The sequence below is a fragment of the Eptatretus burgeri genome, unplaced genomic scaffold (assembly GCF_056783735.1).
Source record: "Eptatretus burgeri isolate ZD-2024b unplaced genomic scaffold, Ebu_testis_v1 Ebu_testis_scaffold_3172, whole genome shotgun sequence".
Lineage (NCBI taxonomy): Eukaryota > Metazoa > Chordata > Myxini > Myxiniformes > Myxinidae > Eptatretus > Eptatretus burgeri.
In genome coordinates this window covers 93601-112542 of record NW_028225120.1, presented here as the reverse complement: position 1 = coordinate 112542, position 18942 = coordinate 93601, and the positions used below count along the sequence as shown (strand labels likewise).

At 40.2% G+C, this 18942-nt stretch overlaps 1 protein-coding gene across 1 annotated transcript; it reads right to left on the bottom strand.

Annotated features, from left to right (window-relative positions):
- Window positions 1-7039: 7039 nt before the first annotated feature.
- LOC147006460 (uncharacterized) lies at window positions 7040-18015 on the bottom strand. The gene is made up of 3 exons (XM_085868756.1): window positions 17739-18015; window positions 17357-17493; window positions 7040-10008 (listed from the first exon to the last, which is right to left on the bottom strand). The coding sequence occupies exons 2-3, from the start codon at window positions 17472-17474 to the stop codon at window positions 8726-8728; spliced, it is 1401 nt and encodes a 466-aa protein (XP_085724882.1). The 5' UTR covers window positions 17475-17493; window positions 17739-18015; the 3' UTR covers window positions 7040-8725.
- Between the last annotated feature and the right edge of the window lie 927 nt (window positions 18016-18942).

Sequence of the window (18942 nt, the reverse complement as noted above, 5' to 3'; positions counted from 1 at the left end):
AATTCAAACATTAGGATTAATTAATAATTGGAACAATTAATTCAAACCTTGGGAAAAAACAGCTTTCAAACCCTTGGGAAACAACTTTTTCCCTTGGGAAAATTCAAACATTGGGATTAATTAATAATTTGAACAATTAATTCAAACCTTGGGAAAAAACAGCTTTCAAACCTTGGGAAACACTTGGGAAACAGCTGAAACGGATGAAGAACGATATCAAACCTTGAAAAGGCACATACTCAGGTCCCCAGCATCAATTGTGACGTCATATCAAACGAAGAAGAAGAATTGTGACGTCATTCGTGCAAAAAAACCATTGTGACGACAACAGTGATGTCATAGCACAGTGTCCTGTCATTGCTTGATAAAAAATGGCCGTAACTTGGGATCCGCTTGTCCGATTAATATCAAACCTTGAAAAGGCACATCCACGGGTCCCCAGCGATATTCCTGGCAAGTTTCAATTACATCAGACCGGGGTTGTCGAGAAACGGCGGTCGCAGACACACACACACACACACACACACACACACACACACACACACACACACACACACACACACACACACACACACACATTGCTGGAATTACAGATAGATAATACCACACAGTAAAATCGCTTATTTGGAGAAAGTGAAGGTATAATACCACACAGTAAAATAGCTTATTAGGAGATAGTTAAGGTATAATACCACACAGTAAAATCCCTTATTTGGAGATAGTTAAGGTATAATACCACAGAGTAAAATCCCTTATTTGGAGATAGTTAAGGTATAATACCACACAGTAAAATCCCTTATTTGGAGATTGTTAAGGTATAATACCACACAGTAAAATCCCTTATTTGGAGGTAGTTAAGGTATAGTACCACACAGTAAAATCTCTTATTTGGAGATAGTTAAGGTGTCATATCACATAGTAAAATCGGTAATTTGGAGGTTGTTAAGGTATCGTACCACACAGTAAAATCGCTTATTTGGAGATAGTTTAGGGATAATACCACACAATAAAATTGCTTATTTGGAGAAAGTCAAGGTATAATACCACACAGTAAAATCGCTTATTCGGAGATAGTTAAGGTATAATACCACACAGTAAAATCCCTTATTTGGAGAAAGTTAAGGTATAATACCACACAGTAAAATTGCTTATTTGGAGAAAGTTAAGGTATAATACCACACAGTAAAATCGCTTATTCGGAGATAGTTAAGGTATAATACCACACAGTAAAATCCCTTATTTGGAGATAGTTAAGGTATAATACCACACAGTAAAATCCCTTATTTGGAGATAGTTAAGGTATAATACCACACAGTAAAATCCCTTATTTGGAGTTAGTTAAGGTATAATACCACACAGTAAAATCCCTTATTTGGAGATAGTTAAGGTATAGTACCACACAGTAAAATCTCTTATTTGGAGATAGTTAAGGTGTCATATCACACAGTAAAATCGGTAATTTGGAGGTTGTTAAGGTATCGTACCACACAGTAAAATCGCTTATTTGGAGATAGTTTAGGTATAATACCACACAATAAAATTGCTTATTTGGATAAAGTTAAGGTATAATACCACACAATAAAATTGCTTATTTGGAGAAAGTTAAGGTATAATACCACACAGTAAAATTGCTTATTTGGAGAAAGTTAAGGTATAATACCACACAGTAAAATCGCTTATTCGGAGATAGTTAAGGTATAATACCACACAGTAAAATCCCTTATTTGGAGATAGTTAAGGTATAGTACCACACAGTAAAATCTCTTATTTGGAGATAGTTAAGGTGTCATATCACAAAGTAAAATCGGTAATTTGGAGGTTGTTAAGGTATCGTACCACACAGTAAAATCGCTTATTTAGAGATAGTTTAGGTATAATACCACACAATAAAATTGCTTATTTGGAGAAAGTTAAGGTATAATACCACACAATAAAATTGCTTATTTGGAGAAAGTTAAGGTATAATACCACACAGTAAAATCGCTTATTCGGAGATAGTTAAGGTATAATACCACACAGTAAAATCCCTTATTTGGAGATAGTTAAGGTATAATACCACACAATAAAATTGCTTATTTGGAGATAGTTAAGGTATAATACCACACAGTAAAATTGCTTATTCGGAGATAGTTAAGGTATAATACCACACAGTAAAATCCCTTATTTGGAGATAGTTAAGGTATAATACCACACAATAAAATTGCTTATTTGGAGATAGTTAAGGTATAATACCACACAGTAAAATCGCTTATTCGGAGATAGTTAAGGTATAATACCACACAGTAAAATCCCTTATTTGGAGATAGTTAAGGTATAATACCACACAGTAAAATCCCTTATTTGGAGATAGTTAAGGTATAATACCACACAGTAAAATCCCTTATTTGGAGATAGTTAAGGTATAGTACCACACAGTAAAATCTCTTATTTGTAGATAGTTAAGGTGTCATATCACAGAGTAAAATCGCTTATTTGGAGGTTGTTAAGGCATCGTACCACACAGTAAAATCGCTTATTTGGAGATAGTTAAGGTATATTACCACACAGTAAAGTAGCTTATTTGGAGATAGTTAAGGTTTAGTACCACACAGTAAAATCGCTTATTTGGAGATTGTCAAGGTATAATACCACACAGTAAAATCGCTTATTTGGAGATAGTTAAGGTACAACACCACACAGTAAAATCGCTTATTTGGAGATAGTTAAGGTATAATATCACAAAGTAAAATCGCTTATTTGGAGATAGTTAAGGTATAGAACCACACAGTAAAATCGATCATTTGGAGATAGTTAAGGTGTAATATCACACAGTAAAATCGCTTATTTGGAGGTAGTTAAGGTATCGTACCACATAGTAAAATCGCTTATTTGGAGATAGTTAAGGTATATTACCACACAGTAAAGTAGCTTATTTGGAGATAGTTAAGGTTTAGTACCACACAGTAAAATCGCTTATTTGGAGATTGTCAAGGTATAATACCACACAGTAAAATCGCTTATTTGGAGATAGTTAAGGTACAACACCACACAGTAAAATCGCTTATTTGGAGATAGTTAAGGTATAATATCACAAAGTAAAATCGCTTATTTGGAGATAGTTAAGGTATAGAACCACACAGTAAAATCGATCATTTGGAGATAGTTAAGGTGTAATATCACACAGTAAAATCGCTTATTTGGAGGTAGTTAAGGTATCGTACCACACAGTAAAATCGCTTGTTTGGAAATAGTTAAGGTATAGTACCTCACGGTAAAATTGCTTATTTGGAGATAGTTAAGGTATAATACCACACAGTAATATCGCTCATTTGGAGATAGTTAAGGTATAATACCACACAGTAAAATCGCTTATTTGGAGTTAGTTAAGGTTTAGTACCACACAGTAAAGTCCGAACTGCAAGCACTAAGGATTCTCCGAAGAGACCTGGTACCAAAGGAATTATGTCTCCGTCTCAGATCCCTGGTCAGAGCCAAGTCTCACATCCGGAGATCAAGACTGGAAGCACCAAGGACCTGAAGACTCCGACTTTCGTCTTCCCGCACAGACACCGGCAGCGCCACACCCCATGATGCAGTGAATCCATGAATCCACAGGCCCGACCCAGACTTCTGTTGACCTTTGACTCACAGCCAGCAGACATGAATATCACTGCCAAGGTCAGTGAATCTCTCCACGACCTCAACCTCCTCACCACAAACAGACACAGACAAGACAGCAGCATCCAAGATGTCATTGAAAGCTTGGATCTTAGTTTTGACCCAGGAAACCCGTAATCCCAGCGGCTCTGACTCCTCATTCAGCACCTTGAGGACCCCAAAAGGGATATCCAGAGTCTCCACAAACATGACTGCATCATCTGCGAAATCAAGGTCAGAGATCTTCACATACTCAAACGATGTACAGTTTGGTGTAGTACCACACAGGAAAATGCTTCATTTGGAGCTCGTTGAGGTATAGCACAACATCGTAAAATCCCTTATTACTCTTTACATCTCATCAATGGGGAACCATTCCCAAACCTTCACGGAAAAATTGGGGAGAAGGTTTTCAAAAGGGTGGTGGCGAGTTCAAGTATCAGACAAAAAAGTCGAGACTGTTCGCGGCCCAATGACACACACCAAAGTAATAATGTGTTGCCTGCATGGGGAAAAACAAGTGAATGGACCCGAGGTGTATCCCTGCACAGTCCATCTCCAAAACAATTACATCACCCGTTTGGCACTATGGCTGACCTCATGCAGCATCCCTCTCCCGTTTGATTGTTTATTTTATGGAGTCAAAGAGGACGTCGTTGGAAACACCTGTTACGGGTCCCACTCGCTGTGTCTCTTCTCACTTCATAACACTCACATTCCAGCTGTTTCTCGTCCCGTCGAGCCCAGGCCAGTTTACTTTATTGCAGGATTTGATGAGCATTTCAAGAGGAAAATCAATTTTAAAAACGTCATCATTTTAATTCCCTTTAAAGGGCCTCAAAAGCTTGTAAAAGGATGTTTCTCGAACACAAATACACATTTTAATATCTCGAAAGTCCTCGAACCGCGTTCTTTCCCCCAAAATCAAACAACCACACGTTCCCATGTTAATATTGTGGTTTTAGAAGACAGTACACCTCTCGGAATGACCATGTCGACGTTTACATGAACGGTTCATCGTTTTCGAGGAAATTAAATAACACACACAATGGATGCTTCGCTCCTCCAACGTTGTTCCGTTTCTTGTTTTTTTTCGTATTTAACGTCGATTCTGGGACTGCACTTGTTAAACATCATGGTTTTCTTTAACAAACAGTTTTTTTAATCTTTAACCATTGTGGTTATGTTAACTGAGTAAACAACTTCCGACTGCGTGTCCGTGTTGCTGGTTGACGAGGTAAACCGTGTGGAGTGTCTCAAGGAAATGTAGAGAGACTTTATACATCGAATACTACACTATCTTGTGGTTCTGCATTGCCTTATGCGTAATGTGACGTCACCTCAAGATTAAAGGGTGAAAAGCAAAACAACAAGAAGCGAATACTTCGATATTGCGCGGCTGGGGGCAGTAAAAGGTTAAGAATGATGAAACCATTTTGCAGTTATGAAATTTAAACGTAGACACGGTGAATTCGCATGCATGATGGGAAGAGCAGTGACGTTAACAAATTTCTATATACGAGTGCGGGCCCGTAGGTGCGGGACCGTAGGTGCGTGGCCGTACGTGCCAAAAAAAACAAAAGCTGGATCGGGGCATTGTTTCAATTATATTGGACCAACCGCATCATAAATGGCCATAACTTGGGAAACACTTGAGAAACAGCTGAAACGGATGAAAAAGAACGATATCAAACCTTGAAAAGGCACATACTCAGGTCCCCAGCGTCAATTGTGACATCATATCAAAAAAAAATTTGTGATTGTGACGTCATTCGTGACGGCAAAGCACCGTGTCCTGTCATTGGTCGATAAATAAATGGCCGTAACTTGGGAACCGCTTGTCCGATTAATATCAAACCTTGAAAAGGCACATCCTCAGGTCCCCAGCAATATACCTGGCAAGTTTCAATTACGGCCCGCAACTACTGGCGCGCACGTACGGGCACAAACGTGCGGGCACGCACCTACGGGCCCGCACGTACGGGCCCGAGCGTACGGGCATGCACTAGTATAATATAATGTTAGTTATAATTATAACGTCATAATGACAGGCAATCCCTCAAGGCATTTCCTTTCGATGTTTTGTTATCCCCTTTTTCAGGATTTCAAACCCGTCCAGATTGTTGTTCTGCTCATTTCTCTTCTCATAAGTTGCTTTGGATAATTGTTTTAGTTTTTATATTGTCACAGAATCACTCCTGTTGCTCCGATTATAACTGGTGCAATGTCGAGGCTCTTCAACTTCCAGGTTCCTTTTTCAGATCCTGCTGTTACAATTGGTTCGGGCTTGCAAGAGTTCTCTGAGACTGGGATAATGACGTTTTTGCACATGTGTCGGTGGATTGCTCTCAATACCTTGTTGTACCTTTGTGTGCACAGGTGTTCTGACATGAGGTTTTTACAATTTGAGGGAAGGTGATGGTGTTTCCTAGTTCTACCTTACAGAACCTGCACCTGTCCTTATTGACTCCATCTGGCCATCTTCTTGAAGTGTCCTTTATGTTGGGTATTTAAAGTGCCAATACAAAGTCTACACCCCCTTTCAAAAATTATCATTTTTTGGTGCCTTCCGGCCTGGAATTAAATACCATTAAATCACACACTTCCCCTTTATTAATCCAATGTAACCACAACTTCCAAGTGAAAAAAATTCAACAAATTTCAGAAAATTAATGAAAAATTTCCACCTTTCTCGGCTTCACGCTGTAGAAACCAAGGCATTTCGGATCATTGGCACCTCCCACGATGAGGCTGAGTCACTCAATCGCTGCAGGTTTGTCGGTGGTCTGTCTGTCTTCTACCGTCTCCTCTCCAGCCTCCCCCCCCACTCTCTCTGCGATTTGTCCCCACTCCATTTCCGCAGGGCGCTCAAGGTCCACCAACAACACCCTTCTGGTAAAACTACCAAAATCATGAATGACTGCTCATCTTCACTCTTTCATTCCTCTTTTTTCCCGCCTTTGGAATAAACTCCCTCACTCGAGTCATTCCCATTCTTCCCTCCAGGCCGTCAAAACAGCTGTTCACCACCACCTCTTATCATCCCCCATCCAAAACCACAATCTTTTCTACCCCTGATAATCCACCCAAGCCCGCCTTCTTCAAATTCCCTACTTTCCTTCCTGAAAGTCCCTGTAATGTCCATCTTCTATTCCCCATGTCCCATCCCTCTCCCGTCCACAGATCTCCTAATGTCTCTGTTCCCCACTGTTTTGTCCTTCCCACTCTCTCCCCTCTTGTCTCATGCACCCCTTGATGTGCATTGTGTGTTTCCTCTCATATGAGCCTCGACAAAGTATACAAATAAAATAAAATATATATATATATATATATATATATATATATATATATATATATATATATATATATATATATATATATAAAATTGGACTATCTTGGATGGATAAGTGTCCACCCCCCTGAGTTCATGCTTGGTGGAACACCTTTGAAAGCAATTACAACTGGGAGTCTGTTGGGATTGGTCTCTTACAACTTTGCATACCGTGATTGGGCAATATTTGCCCATTCTTCCACACAAAACTGTTCAAGCTCAGTCAAGCTGCTTGGGGAACGTTGATGGACAGCAATCTTCAAGTCATGCCACAGATCTTCGATTCAATTTCGGTCGGGGCTCTGACTGGGCTACTCAAGGATATCTATTTGTTCCTCAGCAACTCCAGTGCGGCTTTGGTTGTGTGCTTCGGTCACATTGTATACCCCCACCCCATCCCGGTCTCTCTTCCACAGATATCCTGTGTTTCCTTCGCACTATTTTGTGTTTCCCTCTCCCTTCCTTCTTGTCTCCCGCCTTGTGATATGTTTCTGTGTATTAGCTCTTCCACAAGCCTCGACTTGGTATGCAAAAAACTATAAAAAGTGTTCGAGTCCCTGATTATGAGAAACATGCCCACAACATGATGCTGCCACCACCAGGCTTCACAGTTGGTATGGTGTCCTTTGGCTGATGTGCTTTGTTGGCTTTGCACCAAATGTAGCTTTTTGCATTTTCCCATAAGTTCCATCAGACCACAAAACTTTTTTCCACATGGCTTCAGAATCTCTCGAGTGCTTTTTCGTGCACCTCAAACAGGACTCAAGGTGGGCTTTTTTGTGTAATGGCTTCCTTCTTGCCACCTGATCGGAGAGCCCAGACTTGTGGAGTGCTTGGGATATTGTTGTCACATGAACATCAGTGATCACTCCTTGCCATAAAGGCCTGTAACTCTTTCAAAGTTGCCATTGGCCTCTTGGTCGCCTCTGATCAGTCTCCTTGCTTGGTCATCCAGTTTGGAGGAATGGCCTGATCTCGGAAGGGTCTTGGTGGTATCATACGCTTTCCATTTCTTAATAATAACTGTCTTGACTGTGCTCTAAGGAATATTCAAGGCCTTTGAAATATTTTATGTCCATCCCCTGATCTGTGCCTTTCTACAACTTTATCCCAGAAGTATTTTGAAAGCTCCTCGGTACTTATGGTTGAGCATTTGCTGTGAAATGTACTACCCAGCAGTGGAAACCCACAGGAAAGGCTGACTTTATTCTGAAATTATCAGAATCATGACAGTTTAAACAGTTGGTCAATTCACCTGGTGTGTGATTTTGAAGGTGATTGGTTCCACCTGAGCTCGTTTACAATTGCCATTATAAGGAGGGTGGACACTTATCCAACCAAGATATTCGAGTTTTGTGTTTTTAATAACTTTTTTGAAATCTGTAAAATTATTTTTTCACTTGGAAGTTGTGGGTTATGATGTGTAAATAAAGGTGTAAAAAGTCTGATTTTATGATATTTAATTCCAGGTTATAAGGCATCAAAAGGTGAAAATTTTGAAAGGGGGTGTAGTCTTTCGAAAGACACTGTACTCTTACTCGTTCTCCTTCCCAGTTAACATGACATCTTCCAAGCCACTACAAACTACCTTCTTTGTCTCTCCCCAACTCTTTCCAGATCTTTTTACAATCTTCTGCTCTTTTGTCGTTCTCCCACTTGTCATTGTGTCTTTGTTGATGTATATTTTTGTATTTTTCATTTCTCTTCTTCGCAATCGATCGCGCTGGATTTGCTGTTATTTCCATCCCATGTGTGGCATCATAAACTCGTACCTGTTCCTGGAAAATTTTTGCTTTGATGTATTCTTTGATGTCTAGATGCAGATGATGGATTACTAAACGCTTTCTTGCACACAGAACAGTTGAAGGGTTTTTCTCTGGTGTGTATTCTTTGATGTGCTGAGAGAGTTGATGAATGAGTAAAGACCTTGTTACACACAGAACAATGATAGGGTTTCTCTCCGGTGTGTATTCTTTGATGTCTCGATACAGATGATGAATGAGTAAAGACCTTGTTACACACAGAACAATGATAGGGTTTCTCTCCAGTGTGTATTCTTTGATGTGTCGATACAGTTGATGAATGAGTAAAGGCCTTGTTGCACACATTACAATTGTAGGGTTTCTCTCCAGTGTGTATTCTTTGATGTCTCAATAAAGTTGATTGATGATAAAAAACATTGTTACACACAGAACACTTGTAAGGTTTCTCTCCGGTGTGTTTTCTTTGATGTGTCGATAAAGTTGATTGATGATAAAAAGCATTGTTACAAACAGAACAATTGAAAGGTTTCACTCCAGTGTGCATTCTTTGATGTTGATATAAGTTAGATGAATGATTGAACGCTTTGTTACACCCAAAACAATTGTAAGGTTTCTCTCCGGTGTGTATTCGTTGATGTGTTGATGCAGTTGATGAACGAGCAAAGGCCTTGTTACACACAGAACACTTGTAAGGTTTCTCTCCAGTATGTATTCTTTGATGTGTTGATGCAGTTGATGAACGAGAAAAGGCCTTGTGACACACAGAACAATTGTAAGCTTTCTTCCTGGTGTGCGACATCTGGTGCTCAAGTAAGTGTGATGACTGATTAAATCCTTTGTTACACACAGAACAACCGTAGGGTTTCTTCCCCGAATGTGTTTTTTGATGACGATATAAATTTGATGCAGAAAAAAAAGCCTTCCTGCATTGTGGACACTTGTGGGGTTTCTCACCGGTGTGCAACGTTTGATGTGACAACAGACATGAAGAAGAAGCAAATCCCTTCTGACACACAGTGCACCTGTATGACGTCACACCTGTGCAGATTTCAACACATCCTTTTAAACACGATGAGGAATTGAAGTGTTTGTTTGTAACAGCAAAATTGTTTGTCTTGGCACTTCTTTGGCTCCTGTGGCAGTTGTTGTTATTGGAAGACACACCCCAAAACTTGTCAACACCCTGACAAGAAGTCTCTGTCAGGTGATGATCGAAAGAAACTTTTCTGTCCAATGACGAGGAACAGTTGACAAGTGAAGATGTTTCAATTTTTTTCTCTGCAAATTAAGAATGGAGCAAAAACATCAATAAATCACTTTTACAACTTGACCAGCACTCGAAGAGCACGTAATCTCACCGTGCATGTTCATTCTGAACAAATTACCATTATTAACTGAATTCCCCACGATTATGGCCCACTACTGTCATGGCCCATATACCCGTATCATCCATGCAACCTATTATATCACATTGTTTTTTGGAATGGGTTATGAACGTCAAAAATGTAATTATTCCCTCATGTCTGGATGACTAAAATCGCTTCGCACCGAATGATGAAAAATTGACAGAACAGCTATGACTTGTAAAACGGTTCTCTGCGGACATTCAAATGGAATTTGGACGAGATAAGTGTGTTGGACACACATTTGTACAAGGTGTTCAACAACAGACAACAAAAAATTGACCTTGAAACAACAACAAAAAATCCGGAAGTTCACTGACGGAACCAGATCATATTGGCAGAATCTTCTTCACCATTCTGCTGTGTTTCCCACATGCCACTCCTTCTCATGATATATATCGATATACAGCTCGGTTCTTGAAGTATTTTGAAGGAGATTTGTGTTTTGCAGTGTTCAAGTATATCATTCAATTTAAATAAAGGTTTAAGAAGGTTTAAAGTTGTATAGATAAATTCATTCCGGGATTTTCCACCGTTTTACCCAGTCTCTAATATCACCCAAACACATTCCATGAATTATTCATGTCTGTTGTTACGGACATATGAATTTTGTGATTTCACCAGAGGGTTTCGGATCAGTATAACATTTAATTTTGCTGTGGTTGAAAGTTATTTGTGCTGGGGTGAAGGAATTGTTTTGTACTTTAATAAAAGAATGGTTTTGTACTTTGATTAAATAATTGTTTTGTACTTTGATTAAAGAATGGTTTTGTACTTTGATTAAAGAATTGTTTTGTACTTTAATTAAAGAATAATTTTGGACTTTGATTCACGAATTATTTTTTAACTTTGATTAAAGAATTATTTTGTACTTTGATTAAAGAATGGATTTGTACTTTAATTAAAGAGTTGTTTTGTACTTTGATTAAAGACTTGTTTTGTACTTTGATTAAAGAATTATTTTGTACTTTGATTGAAGAATTGTTTTGTACTTTGATGAAAGAATTGTTTTGTACTTTAATTAAAGAATTGTTTTGTACTTTGATTAAAGAATTGTTTTGTACTTTAATTAAAGAATGGTTTTGTACTTTCATTAAAGAATTGTTTTGTACTTTGATTAAAGAATTATTTTGTACTTTGATTGAAGAATTGTTTTGTACTTTGATGAAAGAATTGTTTTGTACTTTAATTAAAGAATTGTTTTGTACTTTGATTAAAGAATTATTTTGTACTTTGATTGAAGAATTGTTTTGTACTTTGATTAAAGAATTGTTTTGTACTTTAATTAAAGAATTGTTTTGTACTTTGATTAAAGAATTGTTTTGTACTTTGATTAAAGAATTGTTTTGTACTTTGATTAAAGAATTGTTTTGTACTTTAATTAAAGAATTGTTTTGTACTTTGATTAAAGAATTGTTTTGTACTTTGATTAAAGAATTGTTTTGTACTTTAATTAAAGAATGGTTTTGTACTTTGATTAAAGAATTATTTTGTACTTTGATTAAAGAATGGATTTGTACTTTAATTAAAGAGTTGTTTTGTACTTTGATTAAAGACTTGTTTTGTACTTTGATTAAAGAATTGTTTTGTGCTTTAATTAAAGATTGTTTTGTACTTTTGATTAAAGAATGGTTTTGTACTTTAATTGAAGAAAAATTTTGTACTTTGATTAAAGAATTGTTTTGTACTTTAAAGAATTGTTTTGTACTTTAATTAAAGAATTATTTTGTACTTTAATTAAAGAATTGTTTTGTACTTTGATTAAAGAATTGTTTTGTACTTTAATTAAAGAATGGTTTTGTACTTTAATTAAAGAATGGTTTTGTACTTTAATTAAAGAATTGTTTTGTACTTTGATTAAAGAATTGTTTTGTACTTTGATTAAAGAATTGTTTTGTACTTTAATTAAAGAATGGTTTTGTACTTTAATTAAAGAATTGTTTTGTACTTTGATTAAAGAATTATTTTGCACTTGCACAGCTTGCACGGCGCTCTTTCACTTCCAGGTTCCTTTTTCAGACCCTGATATCACATTTGGTTCGTGCTTGCAAGAGTTCTCTGAGACTGGGATATTGACGTTTTTGCACATGTGTCGGTGGATTGCTCTCGATACCTTGTTGAGCCTTTGTGTGTGCAGACGTTCTGACATGAGGTTTTTACATCCCGAGAGAAGGTGATGGTGTTTTCTATTTCTACATCACAAAATCTGCACGTGTCCTTATTGACTACATCCGGCCATCTTCTTAAAGTGTCCTTGGTGTTGGGTATTTAAAGTGCCGACAGACAGTCCACAGCCACTTTCAAAATTTTCATATTTTGTTGCCTTCCAGCCTGGAATTAAATGACATTAAATCAGACTTTTTCCCCTTTATTTACAAATCGTAACCACAACTTCCAAGTGAAAAAAACGAATTCCACAAATCACAAACAAATGTTTTAAAAATACAAAATTAGAATATCTTGGTTGGATAAGTGTCCACGCCCTGAGTTAATACTTGGTGGAACACCTTTGGCAGCAATTACAACTGTGAGTCTGCTGGGATTGGTCTCTAACAACTTTGCACACCTTGATTGGGAAATACTTGCCCATTCTTCTGCACAAAACTGTTCAAGCTCAGTCAAGCTGCGTGGGGAGCGTTGATGGACAGCAATCTTCAAGTCATTCCACAGATTTTAGATTCAATTTAGGTCGGGGCTCTGACTGGACTACTCAAGGATATATTTTTGTTCCTCAGGCACTCCAATGTGGCTTCGGTTGTGTGCTTCGGGTCGTTGTCATGCTGTAAGGTGAAATTCTCTCCCAATTTCAGTTTTCTTGCAGAGGGTAGCAGGTTTTCCTCTCGGATTTTTCTGTGTTTTGCTCCATCCATTTTCCGTTTTATCCCGACTATGTCTCTCCGAAAGGAGCGTCTGGAACCACCCTCCACCCCCAGCTACTTTCTCAACATTCCTTTTTCGAAGTCCTTTCATTCAAACTTCTGGGTCTCACTATCTGCATGATCTTTCCTCGGAAAGCCATACCACATCTCCAAGCTGGCCTCGATTGTGCTCAGTCCTTCCTTGGCACACCTGAGATTCGAACCATTTACAAAGCTTTCATACGCAGTCTGATGGATTACTGCATCCCCCTCTGGGGTTGTGCTAATGCCTCACACCTTTCTCGGCTTCACGCTGTGGAAACCAAGGCTTTTAGGATCGTTGGTATTTCCCGCGATGAAGCTGGGTTTTGGATCTCTCACTCTCTCATTGGAGGCAGGTCGGTGGTCTTCCTGTCTTCCACCATCTCCTCCCTGTCCTTACACCCGCGCCTGCTCTGTCTGTGATCTGCCCCCCCCTATATTTCCTCAGGGTACTCAAGGTCTGCCAAAAATCCCCTTCTGGTGAAACTGCAAAATCCCACCTTCACTATTTCAATTCTTTTTTTCTGCCTCTGGAACAAACTCCTATGCTCTCTTTAATCCCAGTTCTCCCGCGAGGTCTTCAAAGCAGTTGTTCGCCTCCACCTCTTATCTTCCACCATCCAAAACCACGATCTTTTCTACCCCCGTTAATCCACCCCAAACCCAACTCCTTCAAATTGCCTGCTTTCCTTCCTGAAAGTTCCTGTGGTGTATCCATCTTGTATACCCCGTGTTCCTCTCCCCATCCCTCACCCCACCACAGATCTCCGAATGCCTCTGTTCCTCATTGTTTGGTCTTTCCCTCTCCTGCCCCCCCCCCTTGTTGTGTGTTGTGTGTTCGCTCTCATTTGAGCCTCGACAATGTGAACAAAAAAAACTTGATTGGTTGGAGTCCACCTGTGTCCAATTCAAATGATTGGACATGATTTCGAAAAAGAAACACACCTTTCCAGATGAGGTCCCACAGTTGACAGTGCAGGTCAGAGCAGAAACTCTTCCATGAAGTCCAAGGAACTGTCCGTATAACTCCGAGACAAAACTGTGAGGAGGCATAGATCTGGGGAAGGGTATGAAATCAATTTCTCGTGTTGAAAGGTCCCAAGAGCACAGTGAGCTCCGTCATCAGGAAATGGAAAGACGATGAACTACCCAGACTCTTCCTAGAGTTGGCCGTCCGAACAAACTGAGCAACCGGGCAAGATGGACCTTTGTCAGGGAAGTAAAGAAGAACCCAACGACAATTCTGACAGAACTACAAAGTTCTTTTACTGAGAGGGGAGAACCTGCCGGAAGGACAAAAGTCTCTGCAGCACTTCAAAAATCTCGGCTTTATGGGAAAATGGCAAGATGGAAGCCATTCCTGAGAAAAAAAACCACGTGACAGCACGTCTTCAGTTTGTAAAAAGTCACGTGAAAGACTTTGAGAGCAAGAGGCAAAACATTCTGTGGTCTGATGAGACGAAAATGGAATTCTTTGGTCTGAATGCAAAGCATTACATCTGGCAGTAACTGAGCACAGCTCCTCACCCATCCAAAACCATCCCTACCGTGAAGCATAGTGGTGGCGGCATCATGCGATGGGGATACTTTTCAGCGGCAGGGACTGGAAGACTTGCAAGGATAGAGGGAACAATGAATGGAGCCAAATACAAGCAAATCCTTGAGGAGTTGGCTGCCTGATGTTGGCTTTATGGAAAGCTTGCCGGGCTTTGCATCCGAGAGTCTTGAGTTCAAATCCCACTCAGCAGTTGAATTAATACCAGGTGGGGTTAACTCGCCCTGTTCATCCTTCCAAGGTCGGCAGAGTGAGTGCCAGCATGCAGGTATACTGTCGGAGTGGCGATCCGTCCAGGATTGTGCCCAAGAGTCAAGTTGACTGCTTCAGCAGCACCAACATTCTGCGCAGAGTCTGGTCCCAATCTTCTCCTCCTTGAGGAGAACCTGCTTCAAAGTGCAAAAGACCTTCGACTGCGGCAAAGATTTTCATTCCAACCGGACAATTTCCCGTTGTAAGCTTTTCAGTTTTCATTAATTTGTAAAAATTTCAAAAAATATATTTTCCCTTTGTCATTTCGGGGTATTTTGTGTTGATCAGTGACAAAACATTTAAATTTAATCCATTTTGAAGTCAGGCTGAAACACAACAAAATGTGAAAAAGTCGAGAGGTATGAATACTTGCTGAAGGCATTGTAGGTTTCACCCCCAAAACACCACAAAGGGCAAATTGTTGTCTTTCTTTTCATTCTGCCGTGACATCCTCCGGGTGGGTAACTGGTGCACTCGCTTCGGGGCCTCGAGATGGAGACGGAACACTGTTGTTTGTGTCCTTTATAACATCCATAAATAAAGAAAGTTTCCTGTTTGGAATTATTTTCAATTTTGTTTCAATTTTGCAGGCAGATTAAAACTATTATCTTCCTCCACTCCGTGCATGTGTGATCGGGACGGAATCATCGCCAAAGTACTGATAAACTACAGGTTTGTTTTCTGATTAATGTTCAAAATATAACTTTCAACTGAAATGGAGTTGTTCCTCGAACAGAAACTGATGTTTGTCGACAGACTGACGGACAGACAAAGTGAACAAACTGCTTAACTCCACCTTTCACTTCGTGTGCGTAGAAGTAGAAGTACCCGTCGCTTCCCTGACGACTGCAATCGAACGACGACACGTTTAACTTACAAACATTCTGCTCCATTCACTCCATCATTTTCCCAGGGTCATCTTTCCTCTGCTTGGAAGTCAGCTGACATCATCTTCATGAACCATCCTTGCTGCTTACATCTGTATATGGCCTGAGCAAAAATCACCTCCGCTTCGCTGCGAAGTTCATTGTTGTTTACTTTGGTTTGAACCTCCGCTTGAAATGAGTTAAATGAAACATTCCCCTTCCCTCGTGCTGCCTTCTGCTCCTCTTGCGCTGCCTTCTCTTCCCCTCAAGCTGCCTTCCCGCCTCACGATGCTCCCTCCCTCAACAGCAATGAATTACCAGATCACGGCAGGATAGCCGAGAGGTACGCATGCTCGCTCTCAGCTGTCTCGCCTGGGTTTGAATCCCGACCCAGCTATAAACTGTCATCCCAGTGTTTCACAGGCAGGGTGATTCATAAATGTGTGTGTTATCTCCCGGATGGGTGTTAAACTCAGCGTCATATCTGCCAAGAACACCCCTCCTCTCCCCTCCACACTTTCCCCCCTCTCCTCCCTTTCTGCCTTCTCCCTCTGTCTCTCTCTCCTCACCCGATCCCTCTCTCTCCTTCCCCTCTTCCTCCTCTATTCTTCCCCTCCCTCCTCTCTCCCTCTTCCCCTCTCACGTCCTCCTCTCTCCCTCTTCCACTCTCACCTCCATCCTCTCCTCTATCCCTCCAATCCCTCCTTTCCCTCGTCCCCTCCTCCTTTCCCTCGTCCCCTCCTCCTTTCCCTCGTTCCCTCCCTCCTCTCCCTCTTTCCTTGAATATTCCCATTAGCGAAGCGACTGGAAGTATTTGCTGGTAAACAAGTAAACAAACACGAATTAAGCTTTATACATTACATTTTCACACTTTTCTCAATTAAAAGAGGTTTTGATTAACTGTAAATGATTTAATTAGTCAGGTGCTCTTGAGAGTTTAAGTCCCTGACCCTCAGTGATGGGTAATGTTGTTAAACGTGTCCTTTCTGATCCATCCATGAAGACCACACTCTGTACAGAGAGAGCATCAGTGCTGCTACAGCAGTTACCTGGGTTAATGGACACAATCCTGGACAGGTGACCACTCTGACACAGGATACTCAAACGGCTCAATCATCCCAGCAAGCTGGTATCACTTTGCCAATCTCAGAAGGATGAGAAGCTGAGTCAACCCCACCTGGTATTTATTCAACAGCCAAGTGGGATTTGAACTCAGGACCCAAATAAACCAAGTCCACCACCCAAACCATTAAACCAACACCAGGTATACCTTTATATTTTTCCAAAACAGAAAAAGAGTCGGTACAAACACACCTATCCCGTGACAATGGTTTTATAACAGTTCTTACAGCAGGTCAAAGGTCGAGGTCACAGTTTCAGGTCAAAATTTCGTAAAAATGATTTTTGGGTCAAACTTTGACCTTGAACTTGTGACTTCCATCCATCGAGCAGAATTAATTAGTTTCCTGGTGAACTCTCACCAACTCTGCTTTACAAACAGCCGACTGGTTTAGTGGAAACTAAGTTCACCCTTCACATCTTTAAATATAATATTGAACATAATTTGGCTTTAAGTAAGGTTGGTACAGGACGAGCTATAAACTCCCAACCTGGTGATTCACAAGGAAGGTGTTGCATCAGTGAGCATACCTTCCTCTGAAAGCAAAGGTAAGTCTCTTTTCTTTTCATCCAGTGATTCCTCGAGGACGGTAAAGATGCCACTGCAGTCCTCAATAACAGGCCATTGTGTGCCGGTGCAGAGGTCCATCACCACAAGTAAATCTTCTCTGATTTGTTGTAAACGAGATTAAAAAGGAAATGAATGATGAATGAAGTGATGAGGTATAAAATGATGTCATACATGTACAAGAGGGAGGGTAACATGTCATGGATGGGATTTCCATTCACAATTCAATTCCGGCTCCGCTCCAGACATCGTGACATTCACTAAATCAATGAGTTCCTGTATCAGTACACAGCACGGATCAGCACGGGAAACACAAGTTCTCGGTACGGAGTGAACATCACGTACCGGGTCTGGACTCCTTGTCATCGGGTGAACCGTCCATGAACCCGCGGTCTTCCGGAGAACCTCCCGGACCGTCCACGTGTCCTCCATCGGAGCCGCTCGTGGATCCCGGGGTGTTCGCTCTGAGATCTCGGGTCATGGTGGACCGCACGTCGTGTCGGGTGAAGGACGGTACGCTGTGGTAACCGAGTGAAGAGCGCGAGCTGTTTTGGGAAAAAGCGAACCGGGAGATCGCGGTGTCTGATTGGTTTCCGCCAGATCACGTGTCCATGATTTAAAATAAATACAAAGATTGAACGTTTCGTTTTAACGGATTGTTTGTGTTTCAGATTGTGTTGTGAAAGTGGAAAATCAAGTCCGAGTTCGTCGATGATTATTCCCTTGATACGAATCAACGTTCTTTATTTTCTGTTTTTGTATTTATCGACAATCTTCCCTCCATAACGGAGTTACAACATATATATATATATATATATATATATATATATATATATATATATATATATATATATATATATATATATATGTATGTGCGAATATGGGTATATGTGTATGTTGGTGTGTGGGAATGTGAAAATGTAGGAATATGAGTATGTGGGAATATGGGAATGTGGGAATATGGGTATGTGGGTATGTGGGAATATGGGTATGTGGGTATATGGGTATGGAGGCATGTGGGAATGTATTGTTGCGGCCACGGGTATCGAGACACCAGCTTGTCACTCAGGGGGATTATTCCCCGGTTGTCGGTAGAGTCGGACCTGGGGCCATCGCTCACAATTAACGTTGTGGTTCGGTGGGTTGTTTTAAAAACCACGAACTCCACCCAGTTAACCACGAGTTCCAGTGTCCACCCTCCAATTATTCCGTTTGACTAGAGGTCACGTGGTTTCCTGAGCGGGGAGCGCGCCCCCCTGCAAAACATCAATATTATCTCTTGATGTCTTTGACAATTCCAAACCAATGGAAGGAAAGGACAAACACGGACAGGTTGGAAATCGACAAATGATTTATAAGTTATAAAATAAATAAATTAAAAGAACTTTATTTTCTGAGGTAAATAAAGAATAAATTTCAAAGCAAAAATCAATCAAAATGCCAGAAAAGAGAAAAAGAGCAGATGCTTTTCCTTATCGGGGGTTGACTTACTTTCAGCTAAACACAGACAAGGGATTCGGGGGGTGGGTGGAGGGAAGAATCGTTCCAA